We start from the raw sequence: 16970 nt of genomic DNA, 5'->3' as shown, positions 1-16970 counted from the left end.
GGCTTTCACTTCCGCCTCTTTGTCCTAAATGATTTGTGGAGGTCAAAATATCAACAGATATGTTCTGACCTCCTTGTCAAAGTATCAAAAACGAAAAGAAAAAAAAAATGAAAAAGAGAATCTTGTTTGTTGACTGCAGGAGATTTCCACCTTAGGTTTAACATGTTTTATGTTTATTCTTGAGACTATTCATCCTTGTGAATAAAGAAAGAATGCCAATCTGCATTTATTGGGCTCAAGTTTAATATACAACTTCATATAAAAATATGCTTTTCATATACAGTTTACAAATGCAATGATCGTAAACATTTGTGCAAGTTTTAGGAGATTGTACAGAGAAAATAACGTTTTTTTTGCACAACCTGGATTTGTAGTTCCCGCAGGAATACGCCGCCAACCATACACAGATGAGGCTTCTAGTTGTTTTCACTAGGCTACTTAATATAACACAATATGAGTCACCAATATTGCTTACAGTGTAACTTCATTCAAAATCCATAGTATCCCATTCAAAAGACATTCTCCAATAGTAGTGCAAGTTAAACGATGTAAGCAAATGATAAACTGTTCGCTGTCGTTTTTGGACAGTTTTACCCGTGAACAATGTTAATTCCCCTCATTGTTTCCTTCATAAACTAAACTCTTGCTTGCAATCAGTCTCTCATATCTGCATACAATAGCGTAAAGCACATAAATTGTTTGCAGAATCTAAAAATAATAAAATCCCAGAGATTCAATGCATAATTAAATTAAGTGAAGATACATACTGAGTATGAACATGAATCTACTGAAAAATAAATAAATTGGTATTATAGCCTGCCAAAGGGAACGGACAGGGGATTGCAAAGTTAAGAGTGTATGCAAAAGTTAAAAAAATAAAGCTATACAGGTTGAACTTTCATATTTTGACCTTGCTACACACAATTTAAAGTTTAAAAGTATCACATATCTTATCCCCAAATATACTAATATTTTTACAAAGTGTTCAAGCCTGAGAATGCATTGAAAGGAATATTCTGGCTTTAAAGCTCACAGACTGCGATAGGCGGCTAAGTATGATAGCAGTGGTCTATCTTAAATATAGAAAGCAGCCTGAAATTAATGTCTTTGGAAAGCAAACCGTTACAGTGCAAGCAAACATACAGACAAGAAAAGCGATTATCTTAAAGAGATATATATTATCTTAAAGAGTCCCTTCGCTCATGCTGTCCGAGCCACAGCACGAGTGCAGCCAGGCATATTTTCTTTTCTCTGACGTTTCGGTTTGAAAACTGGGCTGGGGGACCATAGGGAGAAATCTGACCCATCTGGTGCAGCCCTCAACTGACTTTTCTCCGCCCCACTTCAGTTGATTGACAGGTCTCTCTTGTGTATACATAGGGAAAGACCTGACACTCAACTACAAAGGTATAGGGAGAAGATGACAGGGGCAGTGCCGGACTAGTCTTTTCTCTCCCTATAGTATTTAGCTTTTCCAACTATATTTTATCCGAAATTATGAAGATGAGAGAAACATGCCTGGTTGGAGTCGTGTAGCCAGGCTCAGCATGAATCAAATTACATATTCCCTTTAACCTGACAAATGGTAAAAAATGTAAAGGGTATCTACATCTCAGAAATATATGGCATATCCACAGAATATGCCATAAATACCGAATGTGGGACTCACATTTAGATAAGCTGAATTATTTTCAGGCCTTCTGTAGAAGAGCAGTCCCAAGACGTGGTTAGGTTATCTTCTTTCTCAGGATTGGTGAAGGTCTTAGACCCGTATCAATCACATATATATGGCCTAAAGATGCCCAGGATTGAATTACCTTTTAAGTAACAAGCTGCATGATTGATTAGCTGATCATCTATGTAGGAGCACACCATTTCCATACAAAGTAGAGATCAGCCACATTACTTATTCATTTTATAATAATTAATGCCCCTGCTCTTAGGCACAGAATGGAAACATTCTTATTCACATGCATAAACTGAACTCATGTCTGAGAAAAGTGAATATTTACAAGGAAAGTTTAACGTCTCAACCATGAGTCATACACTTAAGGCAGTTAGGATAAATTGTCAGCTACAGGATGGAAACGAGAAGATTTCCATTCGGACTGAAAGCAAAAGTTACATAAAGATATTTTGTTAATTTAAAGCCATAACTTGGCTAGACTATTTTTTTGCGTTGTTTTATATGTTGATGCATTTATGACATGCATTCTTGTTACCGGTGTCTTATTCTTTCCAAGTGTCATAAGAAAATCCTTACTGTGACACCCAACTGCAGCATTTTTGGATCAAAAAGAAGGCCGCTGTGTGAAACCAGCCTGAAAAGAGCTGTTCCCATCTTGTCAGTTCATGGCTGAGATAGAAATGTTCGCGTTCAACTGCCACGGAGGTGGGACTGTGATGTCTCTGGAACTTCCACAGAAGTAATTGGGAGTTCCAAAGACAATGTAGCACAGCAGAGATGGGCAAACCATTCATGAGAATGTGTCTCAGGTTTTTACTACCCCTTCTGAGATCAGCATAGTGTAGGAGCAAAGACCCTGATTCCAACGATGTGTCACTTAATGGGCTGCTTGCTGTTATTTTGATAAAATTCACTGTTATCTGCTGCAGATCTAGCAGTTCTCTGAATGCGGAGCTCCGTATAACCCCATCCACACCCCTGATTGGCAGCTTTCTGCTTATGTACAGAAAGCTGCCAATCAGTGGTGGGGGTGGGGTTAGACAAAGCTCATAAATATAGAAAACTACTAATCCTTTATTGATAAGCTCATTATTTTATCAGCACGAAATTATCAAAACTACACAGCCCAGTAAAAGAAACATCAGGTTCACAGCCCCTTCATCATGCGTCTCTTAGATTAAGTGACACAAACCTGGTGACAGACTTCCTTTAAATTGTACCATGTAGGATGGCATCTAACAGCAAAGATAAAACAGCATGTTGTCAAATGGCTCTTTCTATAGATGTAACAAGGTATGACATATATATATTTGTATTCATTGACAAACAGCATAAAACATTTGCATTACTGGTAACAAAAGCCTTTCATATGGATTCCTTCAAAAGGTGCTTGAAGATACTTTGGCTCACAAGGCTCGTCCTGTTGCAAAGGCCACCATTGGAACATAAGGCATCTAAGTTTGTAAACACAGAAATTACATAGCAGCGGCATACAGCAATGTTCAAGTTTTTTTGGTTTTGTTTCTTTTTTCCCCCAGCGCATGGCCTTCTGAAGCGGTCAAATAAAATAATTATTAATCTGCATGTGCCAAACATACTGAATATGCAAATCTGTAAAATGTCTATTAAAAATAATAATAATAATATACAGTTGAACTTCATGCCACCATACCAGCATGGTGAGACCAGTCATTTAGAGTTTATAAGCCAAATTGTGTTAGCTTGGCGAAGGCCCAACATCCACAGTTATTATGGTGTACAAAGGAAGCTTTTCCGTCTTGAGGACGTTGTATTTGATTGAATTGATCCCATCAGAATTCATGGTTTGTCTTGTATGGGCAATCAAATCAAACCTGCAAAAGGAAACAAGTATGTGTTAATGATCAAAATTCAATTACTTAATAGTTGTATTTGATCAACACAAACCAAAAATCTGATTTGCCCTGATAACACCCATAGTTATAAGCCCACACATAAACCTGTAATAGTAACGACATAAAGCTGAACTACCTTCTTGGATTTGGATCATTCTTCGCATCTCTATCATGCCGTATCATTCTGCATTTTCCAGTGACGGAATCTGGTCGTGAGATTGACATGCCTCTGGAGGCAATTCTGTATGGAACAAACAAAGCATGACAAAAAGAAGAATTAATAGGTGCTTAAACCATATTCCAATGATTGTTTACCCAGCTGTGCGACTCCTGAAAGGCACACCGAGAGTTACCATTATATGCAAGGACAAAAACATCTTAAAAACAGAAAGAATTTTCTCCTTAAAGGGAAGCGATTATTGAAGAAGGACCTATTCTTTAGATAATTTTTGGGGTAAAATGGAATTTTATTTATACATACATAGAGCATTTTTTCCCAATTTCACAATTATCACTAGTTCTGGCATGCCTGGACCGACCACGCCACCTGCATTGATAAGCAGCTTTCTGTTAATATTCAATGTACATAGAGTAGAGAGCGTTGTGTGGGCGGGGTTAACTTTCTGAGCTCTGTTACATGCTTAATCTAAAAACTCTGACACAACTGTTGCTCCCAGTAAACTATGTGATACATCGTTGGAATCAGGGTCTCTTTCCTTACATTATGCTATCAGATGAAGTAGCAAAAAAAAGATTCCCTTTAAAAAAAAAAAAAAAAAAAAAAAAAAAAGAAGGTTTTGAACTTGTAATAACTTTGAGATCAACGGTCATAAGTTGGAATGAAAGGAGCAAAACTAGGACATGGGAAAGAAGGCGGAGGGACAAAAAAGGGGTGGGGAAGTGAATCTAGGATGTGGGGAGTCTTGAATGAGTATAGAAATAGGGATAGATCTAAAAAAAAATGTTCATTATTTACTTTATTTTTTAATCTCTTTAGGGGGTCATAAAATGGTGACCACCATTTGCATGCATGGAGGCCTTCTGCTAGTCCCTGGCAACCTTGGCAACTCACTGTACCATTGAACGGCATGCCTCTTGTGCTTGGTGTTAGAAGATTAACAGCAGCATTAAAGAGGACTTAAAGGGAATCTGTCAACAGGTATTTGTTTCCCCATCTGACAGCAACATAATGTAGGCAAGGAGATTCTGAATCCAACGATGTATCACTTAGATTACTGGGTGCAGTCATTCTGTCACAATCGAAGAGTTGAGTTTTAGCCATGTAGCAGAGCTGGGAGAGCTGTCCCCGCCCACACCAGGCTCTCAATAGAGATTGCGCATTGACTGTAAGTTGTCAATCACAGCAGGGGGCATGCGGGACAACAAGCATCTGCGTTTCTAGTCCTATAATGGTAATCACAGGGTAATTAAAACATTAGTTTAAGTCAACAATAGCTCACACACATGAGAGGCATAGTTGTTTTTTATTCTTAAAGTGAACCTGTCATCAGAAATTTAGCTATAAAGCTAAAAGTTCCCCCTTCTGCAGCTCCTGGGCTGCATTCTAGGAAGCTTCCTATAGTTCTTGTGGCCGCTTTTATACCAAAATAAAACACTTTGTAAACTTGTACCTTTTCTTATGCAAATTTCGTAAATCTTCCATGGGGGCGGGCTGCCTGGGGTCCGTTGCTGTCCTCCTGCCGATTTACGCCGCCCCCGAACGCTGAATTTCAAAGCTCAGGACGCCGCCCCTGGGTGCCCGTGGTCCCGCGCATGCGCTGTTCCACTGTAGCGGTGCCGTGCACTGTGTGCACGTGTGACCGCTGGTGACGCTTTGCGCGGGCACGAGGTTATGGTGGCGCTGTGTCATCAGCAAGTGCCGCCCATAACCTCATGACCGCACTTTCCCCTATTACTCCAGCGTTATGCGCAAGCGCTCGCTGGCCAGATGACCGGACGTCACCTGCTGCTGAGCAGGATGGGAAAGAGGTGACATGCTGCCCCCTCCTCACAGTGTCCCATGCATGCTGCCCCCTCCTCACAGTGTCCCATGCATGCTGCCCCCTCCTCATAGTGTCCCATGCATGCTGCCCCCTCCTCACAGTGTCCCATGCATGCTGCCCCCTCCTCACAGTGTCCCATGCATGCTGCCCCTCCTCACAATGTCCCATGCATGCTGCCCCCTCCTCACAATGTCCCATGCATGCTGCCCCCTCCTCACAATGTCCCATGCATGCTGCCCCCTCCTCACAGTGTCCCATGCATGCTGCCCCCTCCTCACAATGTCCCATGCATGCTGCTCCCTCCTCACAGTTTCCCATGCATGCTGCCCCCTCCTCACAGTGTCCCATGCATGCTGCCCCCTCCTCATAGTGTCCCATGCATGCTGCCCCCTCCTCACAGTGTCCCATGCATGCTGCCCCCTCCTCAGTGTCCCATGCATGCTGCCCCCTCCTCACAGTGTCCCATGCATGCTGCCCCTCCTCACAATGTCCCATGCATGCTGCCCCCTCCTCACAATGTCCCATGCATGCTGCCCCCTCCTCACAATGTCCCATGCATGCTGCCCCCTCCTCACAGTGTCCCATGCATGCTGCCCCCTCCTCACAATGTCCCATGCATGCTGCTCCCTCCTCACAGTTTCCCATGCATGCTGCCCCCTCCTCACAATGTCCCATGCATGCTGCCCCCTCCTCACAATGTCCCATGCATGCTGCCCCCTCCTCACAATGTCCCATGCATGCTGCCCCCTCCTCACAATGTCCCATGCATGCTGCCCCCTCCTCACAATGTCCCATGCATGCTGCCCCTCTCCATGAGCTCCTAATGCTGCCTTCCTCTTTTCCATAATGACACCTCCATGCTGCCCCACTCATCATACTAAGACCACCACACTAGCGCTTATGCTGAGACCCACACACACACACACACACACACACACACACACACACACTACCCCACTCTTGATATTGACTCCCCTACATTGTTCCACTCCATACTGAGCCCACACATGCTGCCCCTTCTCCATAATGAGCTCCCAATGCTGCCCCCCTCTTATTCTGAGTCCTTACACTCCCCCCATCGATATTGTCATTGCTCTATCCCTCAACCCTTGTCCTCTGTCTCTAGCATTGGCCCCTCTCTCCCATTCCCCCAGCAGCAGTCTCTCTCCCCCCGCCTACAGCAGCAGCCTCTCCCCCAGCATCAGCCTCTCTCCCCCCAGCCTCCCCCAGCATCAGCTTCTGTCCCCCCAGCCTCCCTCAGCATCAGCCTCCCTGCTCCCAGCTTACCCCAGCATCAGCCTCTCTCCTCCCAGCCTCCCCCAGCATGAGCCTCCTCCAGCATCAGCCTCTCTCCTCCCAGCCTCCCCCAGCATGAGCCTCCTCCAGCATCAGCCTCTCTCCTCCCAGCTTCCCCCAGCATGAGCCTCCCTCCTCCTAGCCTCCTCCAGCATCAGCCTCTCTCCTCCCAGCCTCCCCCAGCATGAGCCTCCTCCAGCATCAGCCTCTCTCCTCCCAGCCTCCCCAAGCATCAGCCTCCCTCCTCCCAGCCTCCCCCAGCATCAGCCTCCCTCCTCCCAGCTTCCCAGCCCCCCTCCTCCAAGCCTCCCCCAGCATCAGCCTCCCTGAGCATCAGCCTCCCTCCTCCAAGCCTCCCTCCTCCCAGCCTCCCCCAGCATCAGCCTCCCTCTTCCCAGCCTACCCCAGCATCAGCCTCCCTCCTCCCAGCCTCCCCCAGCATCAGCCTTCCTCTTCCCAGCCTCCCCCAGCATCAGCCTCCCTCTTCCCAGCCTCCCCCAGCATCAGCCTCCCTCTTCCCAGCCTCCCCCAGCATCAGCCTCCCTCTTCCCAGCCTCCCCCAGCATCAGCCTCCCTCTTCCCAGCCTCCCCCAGCATCAGCCACCCTCTTCCCAGCCTCCCCCAGCATCAGCCACCCTCTTCCCAGCCTCCCCCAGCATCAGCCATCCTCCTCCCAGCCTCCCCCAGCATCAACCACCGTCCTCCCAGCCTCCCCCAGCATCAGCCTCCCGCCTCCCAGCCTCCCCCAGCATCAGCCTCCCGCCTCCCAGCCTCCCCCAGCATCAGCCTCTCTCCTCCCAGCCTCCCCCAGCATCAGCCTCCCTCCTCCCAGCCTCCCTCAGCATCAGCCTCCCTCCTCCAAGCCTCACCTTCCCCCTCCCAGCCTCCCCCAGCATCAGCCTCTCTCCTCCCAGCCTCCCCCAGCATCAGCTTCCCTCCTCCCAGCCTCCCCCAGCATCAGCCTCCCTCCTCCCAGCCTCCCCCAGCATCAGCCTCCCTCCTCCCAGCCTCCCCCAGCATCAGCCTCCCAGAGCATCAGCCTCCCCCTCCCCGCCTCCCCCAGCATCAGCCTCCCTCCTCCCACAGCATCAGCCTCTCTCCTCCCAGCCTCCCCCAGCATGAGCCTCCTCCAGCATCAGCCTCCCTCCTCCCAGCCTCCCCCAGCATCAGCCTCCCTGCTCCCAGCTTCCCCCAGCATCAGCCTCCCTCCTCCCAGCCTCCCCCAGCATCAGCCTCCCTCCTACCAGCCTCCCTCCTCCAAGCCTCCCCCAGCATCAGCCTCCCTGAGCATCAGCCTCCCTCCTCCAAGCCTCCCCCTCCCAGCCTCCCCAAGCATCAGCCTCCCTCCTCCCAGCCTCCCCCAGCATCAGCCTCCCTCTTCCCAGCCTCCCCCAGCATCAGCCTCCCTCTTCCCAGCCTCCCCCAGCACCAGCCTCCCTCTTCCCAGCCTCCCCCAGCATCAGCCTCCCTCTTCCCAGCCTCCCCCAGCATCAGCCTCCCTCTTCCCAGCCTCCCCCAGCATCAGCCACCCTCTTTACCAGCCTCCCCCAGCATCAGCCACCCTCTTCCCAGCCTCCCCCAGCCCAGCATCAACCACCCTCCTCCCAGCCTCCCCCAGCATCAACCACCCTCCTCCCAGCCTCCCCCAGCATCAACCACCCTCCTCCCAGCCTCCCCCAGCATCAGCCTCCCACCCACCCCCAGCATCAGCCTTTCTCCTCCCAGCCTCCCCCAGCATCAGCCTCTCTCCTCCCAGCCTCCTCCAGCATCAGCCTCCCAGCTTCCCCCAGCATCAGCCTCCCTTCTCCCAGCCTCCCCCAGCATCAGCCTCCCTCCTCCAAGCCTCCCCCTCCCAGCATCAGCCTTCCTCCTCCCAGCCTCCCTCAGCATCAGCCTCCCTCCTCCAAGCCTCCCCCAGCATCAGCCTCTCTCCTCCCAGCCTCCCCCAGCATCAGCCTCCCCCAGCCTCAGCCTCCCTCCTCCCCCAGCCTCAGCCTCCCTCCTCCCAGCCTCCCCCAGCCTCAGCCTCCCTCCTCCCAGCCTCAGCCTCCCTCCTCCCAGCCTCCCCCAGCCTCAGCCTCCCTCCTCCCAGCCTCCCCCAGCATCAGCCTCCCTCCTCCCAGCCTCCCCCAGCATCAGCCTCCCTCCTCCCTCAGCCTCCCTCCTCCAAGTCTCCCTCAGCATCAGCTTCCCTCCTCCAAGCCTCACCCTCCCCCTCCCAGCCTCCCCCAGCATCAGCCTCCCTCAGCATCAGCCTCCCCCTCCCAGCCTCTCTCCTCCCAGCCTCCCCCAGCATCTGCCTCTCTCCTCCCAGCCTCAGCCTCTCAAGCCTCTCTCCCCCCCAGCCTCCCCCTCTCTCCCCCCCAGCCTCCCTCTCCCCCCATCAGCCTCTCTCCTCTCAGCCTCAGCCTCTCTCTCCCCCCAGCCTTAGCCTCTCTCTCCCCCCAGCCTCAGCCTCTCTCTTCCCAGCCTCCCCCAGTCTCAGTCTCTCTCTCTTCCCAGCCTCAGCCTCTCTTTCTCTTCCCAGCCTCCCCCCAGCCTCAGCCTCTCTCTTTCCAGCCTCTCTCTTCCCAGCCTCCCCCCAGCCTCAGCCTCTCTTGCCAGCCTCCCCCCAGCCTCAGCCTCTCTCTTCCCAGCCTCCCCCCAGCCTCAGCCTCTCTTGCCAGCCTCCCCCAGCCTCTCTTCCCAGCTTCCCCCCAGCCTTTCTTCCCAGCCTCCCCCCAGCCTCAGCCTCTCTTCCCAGCCTCCCCCCAGCCTCAGCCTCCCTCTTCCCAGCCTCAGCCTCTCTCTTCCCAGCCTCCCCGCAGCCTCACTCTTCCCAGCCTCCCCCCAGCCTCAGCCTCTCTCTTCCCAGCCTCCCCCCAGCCTCTGCCTCTCTTCCCAGCCTCCCCCCAGCCTCAGCCTCTCTTGCCAGCCTCCCCCCAGCCTCAGCCTCTCTCTTCCCAGCCTCCCCCCAGCCTCAGCCTCTCTTGCCAGCCTCCCCCAGCCTCTCTTCCCAGCTTCCCCCCAGCCTTTCTTCCCAGCCTCCCCCCAGCCTCAGCCTCTCTTCCCAGCCTCCCCCCAGCCTCAGCCTCCCTCTTCCCAGCCTCAGCCTCTCTCTTCCCAGCCTCCCCGCAGCCTCACTCTTCCCAGCCTCCCCCCAGCCTCAGCCTCTCTCTTCCCAGCCTCCCCCCAGCCTCTGCCTCTCTTCCCAGCCTCCCCCCAGCCTCTGCCTCTCTTCCCAGCCTCCCCCCAGCCTCTGCCTCTCTCTCTTCCCAGCCTCCCCCCAGCCTCTCTCTCTTCCCAGCCTCCCCCCAGCCTCTCTCTCTTCCCAGCCTCCCCCAGCCTCAGCCTCTCTCCCCTCACTGCCCCCCAGCCTCCCCTTGCATGATTATAGTGGACAAAAAGAGGCATCGCAACGATCATCAACTAACCTGTAAGGTGCCCATACATTCTAGGCTCTGCCTTACCTGCTCCGGTGCCCGCCGCCCTGCTCTGGCTGACGCGTCCTCCTCCGCGGCGTGTGTCGTCTGCAGCATTGGACGCTGCAGCACGGGGCAGTGAGCTGATTGTCGCGCCCGCGCGCCTCTGACCCCGGAAGTGCAGGCGATGGAACTTCCGGGGTCAATCAGCTCACTATGCCTGGCGCCCGCCATGTATTTAAAGACAGAAGTGCGCCTCTCATCCCCCCCAACCCGGACACAGCCGAGTGTAACGGAGGGAGGGACGGGGGGCGGGGATGTAAAAAAAAAAAAAAAAATTAAATTTTTTTTTTTGCTGCCAGAAAGTGCCGCCCCTCGCAACGTGCCGCCCCAGGCACGGGACCACGGGTGCCTAGTGGCAAATACGGCCCTGATTACGTCACAAAACCGGTGATGCTACAGCGATAATCGCTAGAGATGTTGCAGTGTGTAAAGGGACCTTAAAACTACACCAGTTCCATTTATCAATGGATGATTGCTCTGGTGATTTCAACCTAGTCCTAACAAGACACACAGGAAAAAACAACTTTCTATGACACACATTTCAACAGAAAAGTAAATCACAAGTGACCTTTGGATACTCCAGATAAATTGTCCTTATCGGCCTGAGCATGATATCGTTACAGGCATGCCTTCTGTCTCCAGGAAAATAATCTGTTATATTACTGTATTGGTCACATGCGCCCAAGTGACTTTGGTTTTCTCTGTAACCCTGATATTTATCTGGCTATTAACCCTTTCACCTTCAGGCAATTATCCGTTTTCATTTTTTCCTCCCATTCTTCCAAGAGCCATAACTTTTTATTTTTCTGCCAATATGAGGACTTGTTTTTTGCAGGATGAGTTGCATTTTTCAACACCACCATTCATTCTGCCACATATTGTACTGAAAAATGGGGAAACAAAAATTCCAAGTGCGGGTGCAGTGAAATCGCAAAAAAACAAAACAAAAAAAGTGTGATTCCTCCTTTGTTTTTTTTATTCACCATGTTCATTATATGGTAAAGCTGACCCGGCATTATGATTCCCAAGGTCAGTACGAGTTCGGAGATACCAAACATGTATAGCTTTACTTTTATTTAAATAGTGGAAATATTTTTTTCAGAAATTTGTATTTAAAAAAAAAACCAAAAAAACAAAAAAATTTTGCCCTTTTGTCGCCATTTTCTGAGACCCGTAGCGTTCTCATTTTCGGGATCTGGGGCTCAGTGACTGCTTATTTTTTGCGCCCTGAGCTGATGTTTTTATTTATACCATGCTTGGGGTAGATGCAATGTTTTGATCACCTTATAGCATTTTAATGCAATATTGTGGTGACCAAAAAGCCGTAATTCTGGAATTTTGATTTTTCTTCACACTTTGCTCTTTACTGATCAGATTAATTGATTTTAAATTTTGAAAGATTGGGCATTTTTTTAATGCAGCAATATCAAATATGTGTTAATTTATTGTTTTATGTTCTATGGGGCAAAAAAGGGGTGTTTTAAACTTAATCTTTTTAAAAAAAATTTTTACATTTTTTTTATTGATTTTATATTAGTCCCCTTAAGAGACTTGAAGCCTGCATTGTCTGATCGCTTCTGCTGTTCACAGTGATACTTCAGCACTGTACAACATAAATGCTGTTCTCCTATGAATACTGGTGCTCTTCCGGCGTTCACAGGAAGTTTGTCATGACAGCAACCGGGGTCATGAGCTGAACCCCTGCTATCATGACAACACATCGGCGCCTCATGATCGCATCACGGGGCCGCAGAGTCGGGGAATGGCGCGATCCCCGCCGGAGCAGATTAGACCGCAGTGTCAAAGTTAGACAGTGTGACCTAATTAGTTAACAGACACGGGTGAATCGGTGTTAGTAGCATATTGGTTGTTCAGATCAGCAAATGTGGGGGGAAAAATGTGGGCTCATCGCGCAAGCCCGCATTAAAGGAACCTACGCAACCAATGATGCACAGGTAAGTCATTGGTCGTGAAGAGGTTAAAAAAGCACTCCCAAGGAAATGTTTATTCCCTAAACATGTCTGTGAGGTAAATCCGGAGATATGACGATAAATCATGATATTCAAGTTATGTCAGGAAGCCCTCTCCTGGTGTCACCCCCCCTTTCCTTCACACAACTCCTTCAATCAGAAAATTTACCACAGGGATAAACGGTTTGTTTAGCAGATAGGTGTCAAAGGAACTGGTCTGTGTTCCACTTACACCTCCAACAGCCATCTCCTCTGATATGGAGATTAGTGTTCTCTCAGGCCTCTAAAACAAAGAGAGAGAGGAAGAGCCCCTGGGAGCTGTGTCCGCTCATCAAAGAAAGTGGACAGTGACCTGGCAAAACCAAAAGGAAGCTAATCACCACAGGAGAGCATACTGCTGGCTCCGTAATATCATACCCAGTTATGATATTACCGTGCGTCTCAGCCATACACCCCCTACATCGTTAAAATCGGGACTTCGAGCCGAATCTGTGCATATCCTCGGAGTGTATATGGCACCCTGGGGCGGCGAGATATAGAGCACTGCTAGTAGGAGTCCGGTAAATGAGTCGTGCTTAGACTCAAAATGCAGAGGGGACCCGGGCGGATCTGATGGCACCAGAACCATCCCGATCGGACCTCCCAGTCCGGAGTTGCAGGTAATAGCCCCTTCTGGGATATTACTCTGACTCCATGCAGGGGGAGTGGCAGTGCTTCCCTGTGAGGTCACTAAGGTAGGAGGGGACCTGGATTTGCCCAGGTTGATAACCCTACTTCGGCCATTTTCCAGCGTTCTTTCGCCGGGGGTCACGTGTAGGAAACATCTGTGGGAAAGATCCTGGAAACCTGGTCCACGGCGCCCCCCTGTGGCCAGACGCACAAGGTAACTGCTGGAACTGTGTATGCCTGTTTGTAACCCATGCTTTATCTGTAACTGTACTCTGACATATGTATATTCTGTAGATTCCCTATTGTATATATTGTAGTTTCTAGTGTGCTTTAGGCTGATTAAATTATATAATTAATCTTGGGCTGTTCTGTTATCTCGATCTTGAATCCCACGTCTGTGTGTTCGGCTAATAGTTACCGTGAAGCGGTTGGTGGCAGCGAGTTGTGCCAAGGATTATTGTGGGGAGGCCAGTGAGATTCGGGGAGGTTTTATATATTCCGCCCGCGGAGGTCGGGGGAATATATACCCTACTCTCACCGGGGACCCTTCAATAATCGGCATAAGTAGTATAGCGGCCTCCTTGCTTATTGTCGGGCAATTACATAATTGGCCTGACTATAAGAGGGGCGCTAGAGAGCGCGTCACGTGCTCTGTCTGTCGGTCGGGAGGTATAAAGGAGGGGTGACCCCCACTTGTTACCCCCCGATTGTGACGTACTGGTAGCCAGCGCGGGGGATTTCTGAGTGACCCCCCCCGGTGGTTCGTGACAATGTCTAATTACGTGTGTAATGTAGTACAATAAAATACTTCATGGGCATCTTTCCCAGTTCCCAGTGCCGCTCCAAAGTCTTCTGGCTCGGGTGGTGCATGATATTGCGCACACACCCCGGTCTCAGAGTTGGAAACCCAGCTTAGAGTGAAGAAACACGGGATTTAAAAGCAAATGGTTGTGATATGAAGATGCATTGGGAGAAATGAGAGTTAAGGAGTATAAATATATATTTTTTGTTTAACAGCCCGGTTACGCTAAATATTGGTCAGATGGCTGTCATTTTGCCAAGTCTGAACTGAAGCAAATTCCAATAAAAATCTGTGGAATGCATTCATTTTTGCATCAACTAATTTGAGTAAAACTGAAGATTTTGTAATAACAATTATATTATTGTTACTTACATGTAATAGGTTAACAAATGTTCCATTAACTAAGCCTCGTCAATATTTTGGAAATTGTTATCATGTTCAGTAAGATACCGATTAAAATCCTAGTTTTCACAGACTCATTTGTGCAGAGCACTGTACACATTAAAGGGGTTGTCCAGGATGAAGCGGTACCACACACAATAGCTATCTGGAGGTGGGAGGATGATTTAGCTGGCAGCTCTTGCGACTCCTCCATACATAGGAGTGCTCCAGTGCTTTTTACAAGCTAGACATCTCTGGTGGTGGCTTCTCGAAAAGAGAAAAAGGCTAGATAGACCAAAATCACAGACTGTCACCTGAGCCTCTGGATATTGGTGGGTTTACTCAAAGTTAGTTTAAAGGGGTATTCCCATCTCCAAGATTCTACCCAATATGTATTAGGTGTAATAATTATATTAGCAAATACCTCCAATTAGAAATGTAGTATAGTTTTCCTTATATAGCCATGTCTCTTACCTCATGTGCAGGGCATTGCAGCTTAAGTATCCATGGTTACGACCATGAGCAACTAACTGTCACTTTGGGAGTGGTCGTAACCATGGCTACCTAAGATGCAATGCCCTGCACATGAGGTAAAAGACATCGTTATATCATTATATCAGGAGAACTATACTACATTTCTAATTGGACGTATTTGCTAATATTCTTATTATATCTAGGAACTTGGGAGATGGGAATACCCCTTTAATTTATATGGGGGCCCTTAAAGGGAACCAATTACCAGGATTTCCATATATTAGCTAAAGCCAGTGCTATACTGGCACTATCAGGCTAATTATCTACATACCATTAGTGGTCAGCTCGGATGTTTAGGATTTGAAATCCAAGAAAGTGAAGTTTGTAAAATAAGCAGCTTGTTGAATGACAGTTGCAATGGAGCAGATCATATATTCATAGTTATCCCCTCCCCTGTTAGAATTAGCATAAGTATTATACAAACGATTCACTTTGTCTGTTGCAGGACCTGAGAGGTCATACTCATGTGACCTGGTATCCCTTCTGGTCACATGGGTATGACCTCACACAGGTCCTGCAACAAAGGGAGTCGTTTGTATAATATTTATGCTAATTCTAAAAGGGGAGGGGATAACTATGAATATATTATCTGATCTTCAGCTGCTGTCACTCAACAAGCAGCTCATTTTCCAAACTTCACTTTCTTGGATTTCAAAACCTAAACATCTGATAGTGCCAGTTTAGCACTGGCTTTAGGTTATATGCAAAAATCCTGACGATTGGTTCCCATTAACATATTGATGACCCATCTGTAGGACTGCCGAGCAAGGAATATTCATATATATATATAGCATAGGCATCAATGTTATCCGCTCCTTGGAATGCAGAATGGAAATAATGTGTGGAGCTGGAACAGGACAGCACTGTACATTGTTTAGTGGCTGCTCGAGAACAACGTCTTTAATTTTTCATCCCGGACGGTCATGGCCTATAAATAATTCGCAAAGTAAACTGAAAAAATAAATAATTTACCTATTGTATATGTCATCGTCTTCTCCACCCCATCCCCAGTAATTGTTAGGAAATCCATTGATTTTTTCAAATTGTTCTTTGCTTAAGCCAGATACACCTCCAAAATACTGTTTGTATGGTAACCTAAAAAGAAAAAGGACATTTTTTTTTTTTCCTTTTAAACACAACATTTACCACCAGTCTCCGCGGTATACCTCACTACGAGGAGCAGAAAATTCTGAAACAAATGGAGCCAAAAACCCTAGCATATAATATTGACCCCTTAGGTATGCCAATTATTTATAAACTTGCCCCTGCCACAGGCTATTACTTATGGTAGACCTAGGGGTCAATTAGGCGCTATCAGACACCATCGTAACCTACTTGATTTTTTTTTTTTAAGTCAGAGACAAGTGGAGGGGACTTATATAGAAACAATTCTATTATTTTTTTTTTAGTTTACTACTAGTTTTGATTTAAGAAACTCCATGAAAATAGCAATATCATTGGGTGTTGCATTTGCTATTGTTTCTACCCATTTCAGCTGTTACCTTTAGTGCATATCCAAATATCCTGACCCCTTATGACTAGTGAGGGGTGCATTTGTTGCTGGGCAGTGACTAATTTGGCTCAGCAGCAGAAATATACATCATTGGGGTCTTGCAGGCACTGTATTTCCACAGTACGGTGATTTAGACAAATCTTCAGCAAATATTTTATACAAAATCTGAGATCAGCATTAAGTTGGGGTAGAGAGCCCAATTACAGTGATTTGTCACTTTAAGGGAACCGGTTACTAGGTTTTTGCTATCTAATCCGAGAGCAGCATAACATAGGGGCAGAGATCCTGATTCCAGTGGTGTGTCACTTATTGGGCTGCTTAGTGTAGTTTTGATAAAATCACTGCTTAATCAGAAGTAGATTATCATTACCTGCGTGCTGCCAGGTCATCAAGCGTATTCATGAGTTCTTTATAACCCCGCCCCATCACTGATTGGCAGCTTTGTGCCCATATACAGTGTACACAGAAAGCTGCCAATCAGTGGTGTGGGCGGGGTTATGGGGCTAAACATTCAAAAAACTGCTAGATCTACAACAGAAAAAACTGTGATTTAGCAAAATGACAGCAAATAGCTGAGTAATTAACACATCGCTAAAATCAGGGTCTTTGCCTCTACATTATTAATATTATAATTTATAGAGCACCATTGATTCCATGGTGCTGTACATTAGAAGGGGTTACATACAGAATACATATACAAGTTACAGTAGACAGACTATTACAGAGGGAAGAGGACCCTGCCCTTGCAGGCTTACATTATGCTATTCTCAGATGGGA

General features: G+C 47.9%; 1 protein-coding gene across 1 annotated transcript in view; it reads right to left on the bottom strand.

The window, feature by feature from the left end:
- Positions 1–227: 227 nt before the first annotated feature.
- Positions 228–16970, bottom strand: part of B4GALT1 (beta-1,4-galactosyltransferase 1) — a 114501-nt gene continuing 97758 nt past the window's right edge. The window contains exons 4-6 of the mRNA XM_075352445.1: positions 15653–15775; positions 3698–3802; positions 228–3540 (exon numbers count right to left, since the gene is read on the bottom strand). Of these exons, the coding sequence (XP_075208560.1) occupies positions 3405–3540; positions 3698–3802; positions 15653–15775 (364 nt within the window). The 3' untranslated portion in view covers positions 228–3404. The remainder of the gene's footprint in view (positions 3541–3697; positions 3803–15652; positions 15776–16970) is intronic.

Source organism: Anomaloglossus baeobatrachus, chromosome 1, assembly GCF_048569485.1.
Source record: "Anomaloglossus baeobatrachus isolate aAnoBae1 chromosome 1, aAnoBae1.hap1, whole genome shotgun sequence".
NCBI classification, from domain to species: Eukaryota; Metazoa; Chordata; class Amphibia; order Anura; family Aromobatidae; genus Anomaloglossus; species Anomaloglossus baeobatrachus.
Note: the sequence above shows the minus strand (reverse complement) of the source record. Positions and strands in the feature narration are given on the sequence as shown.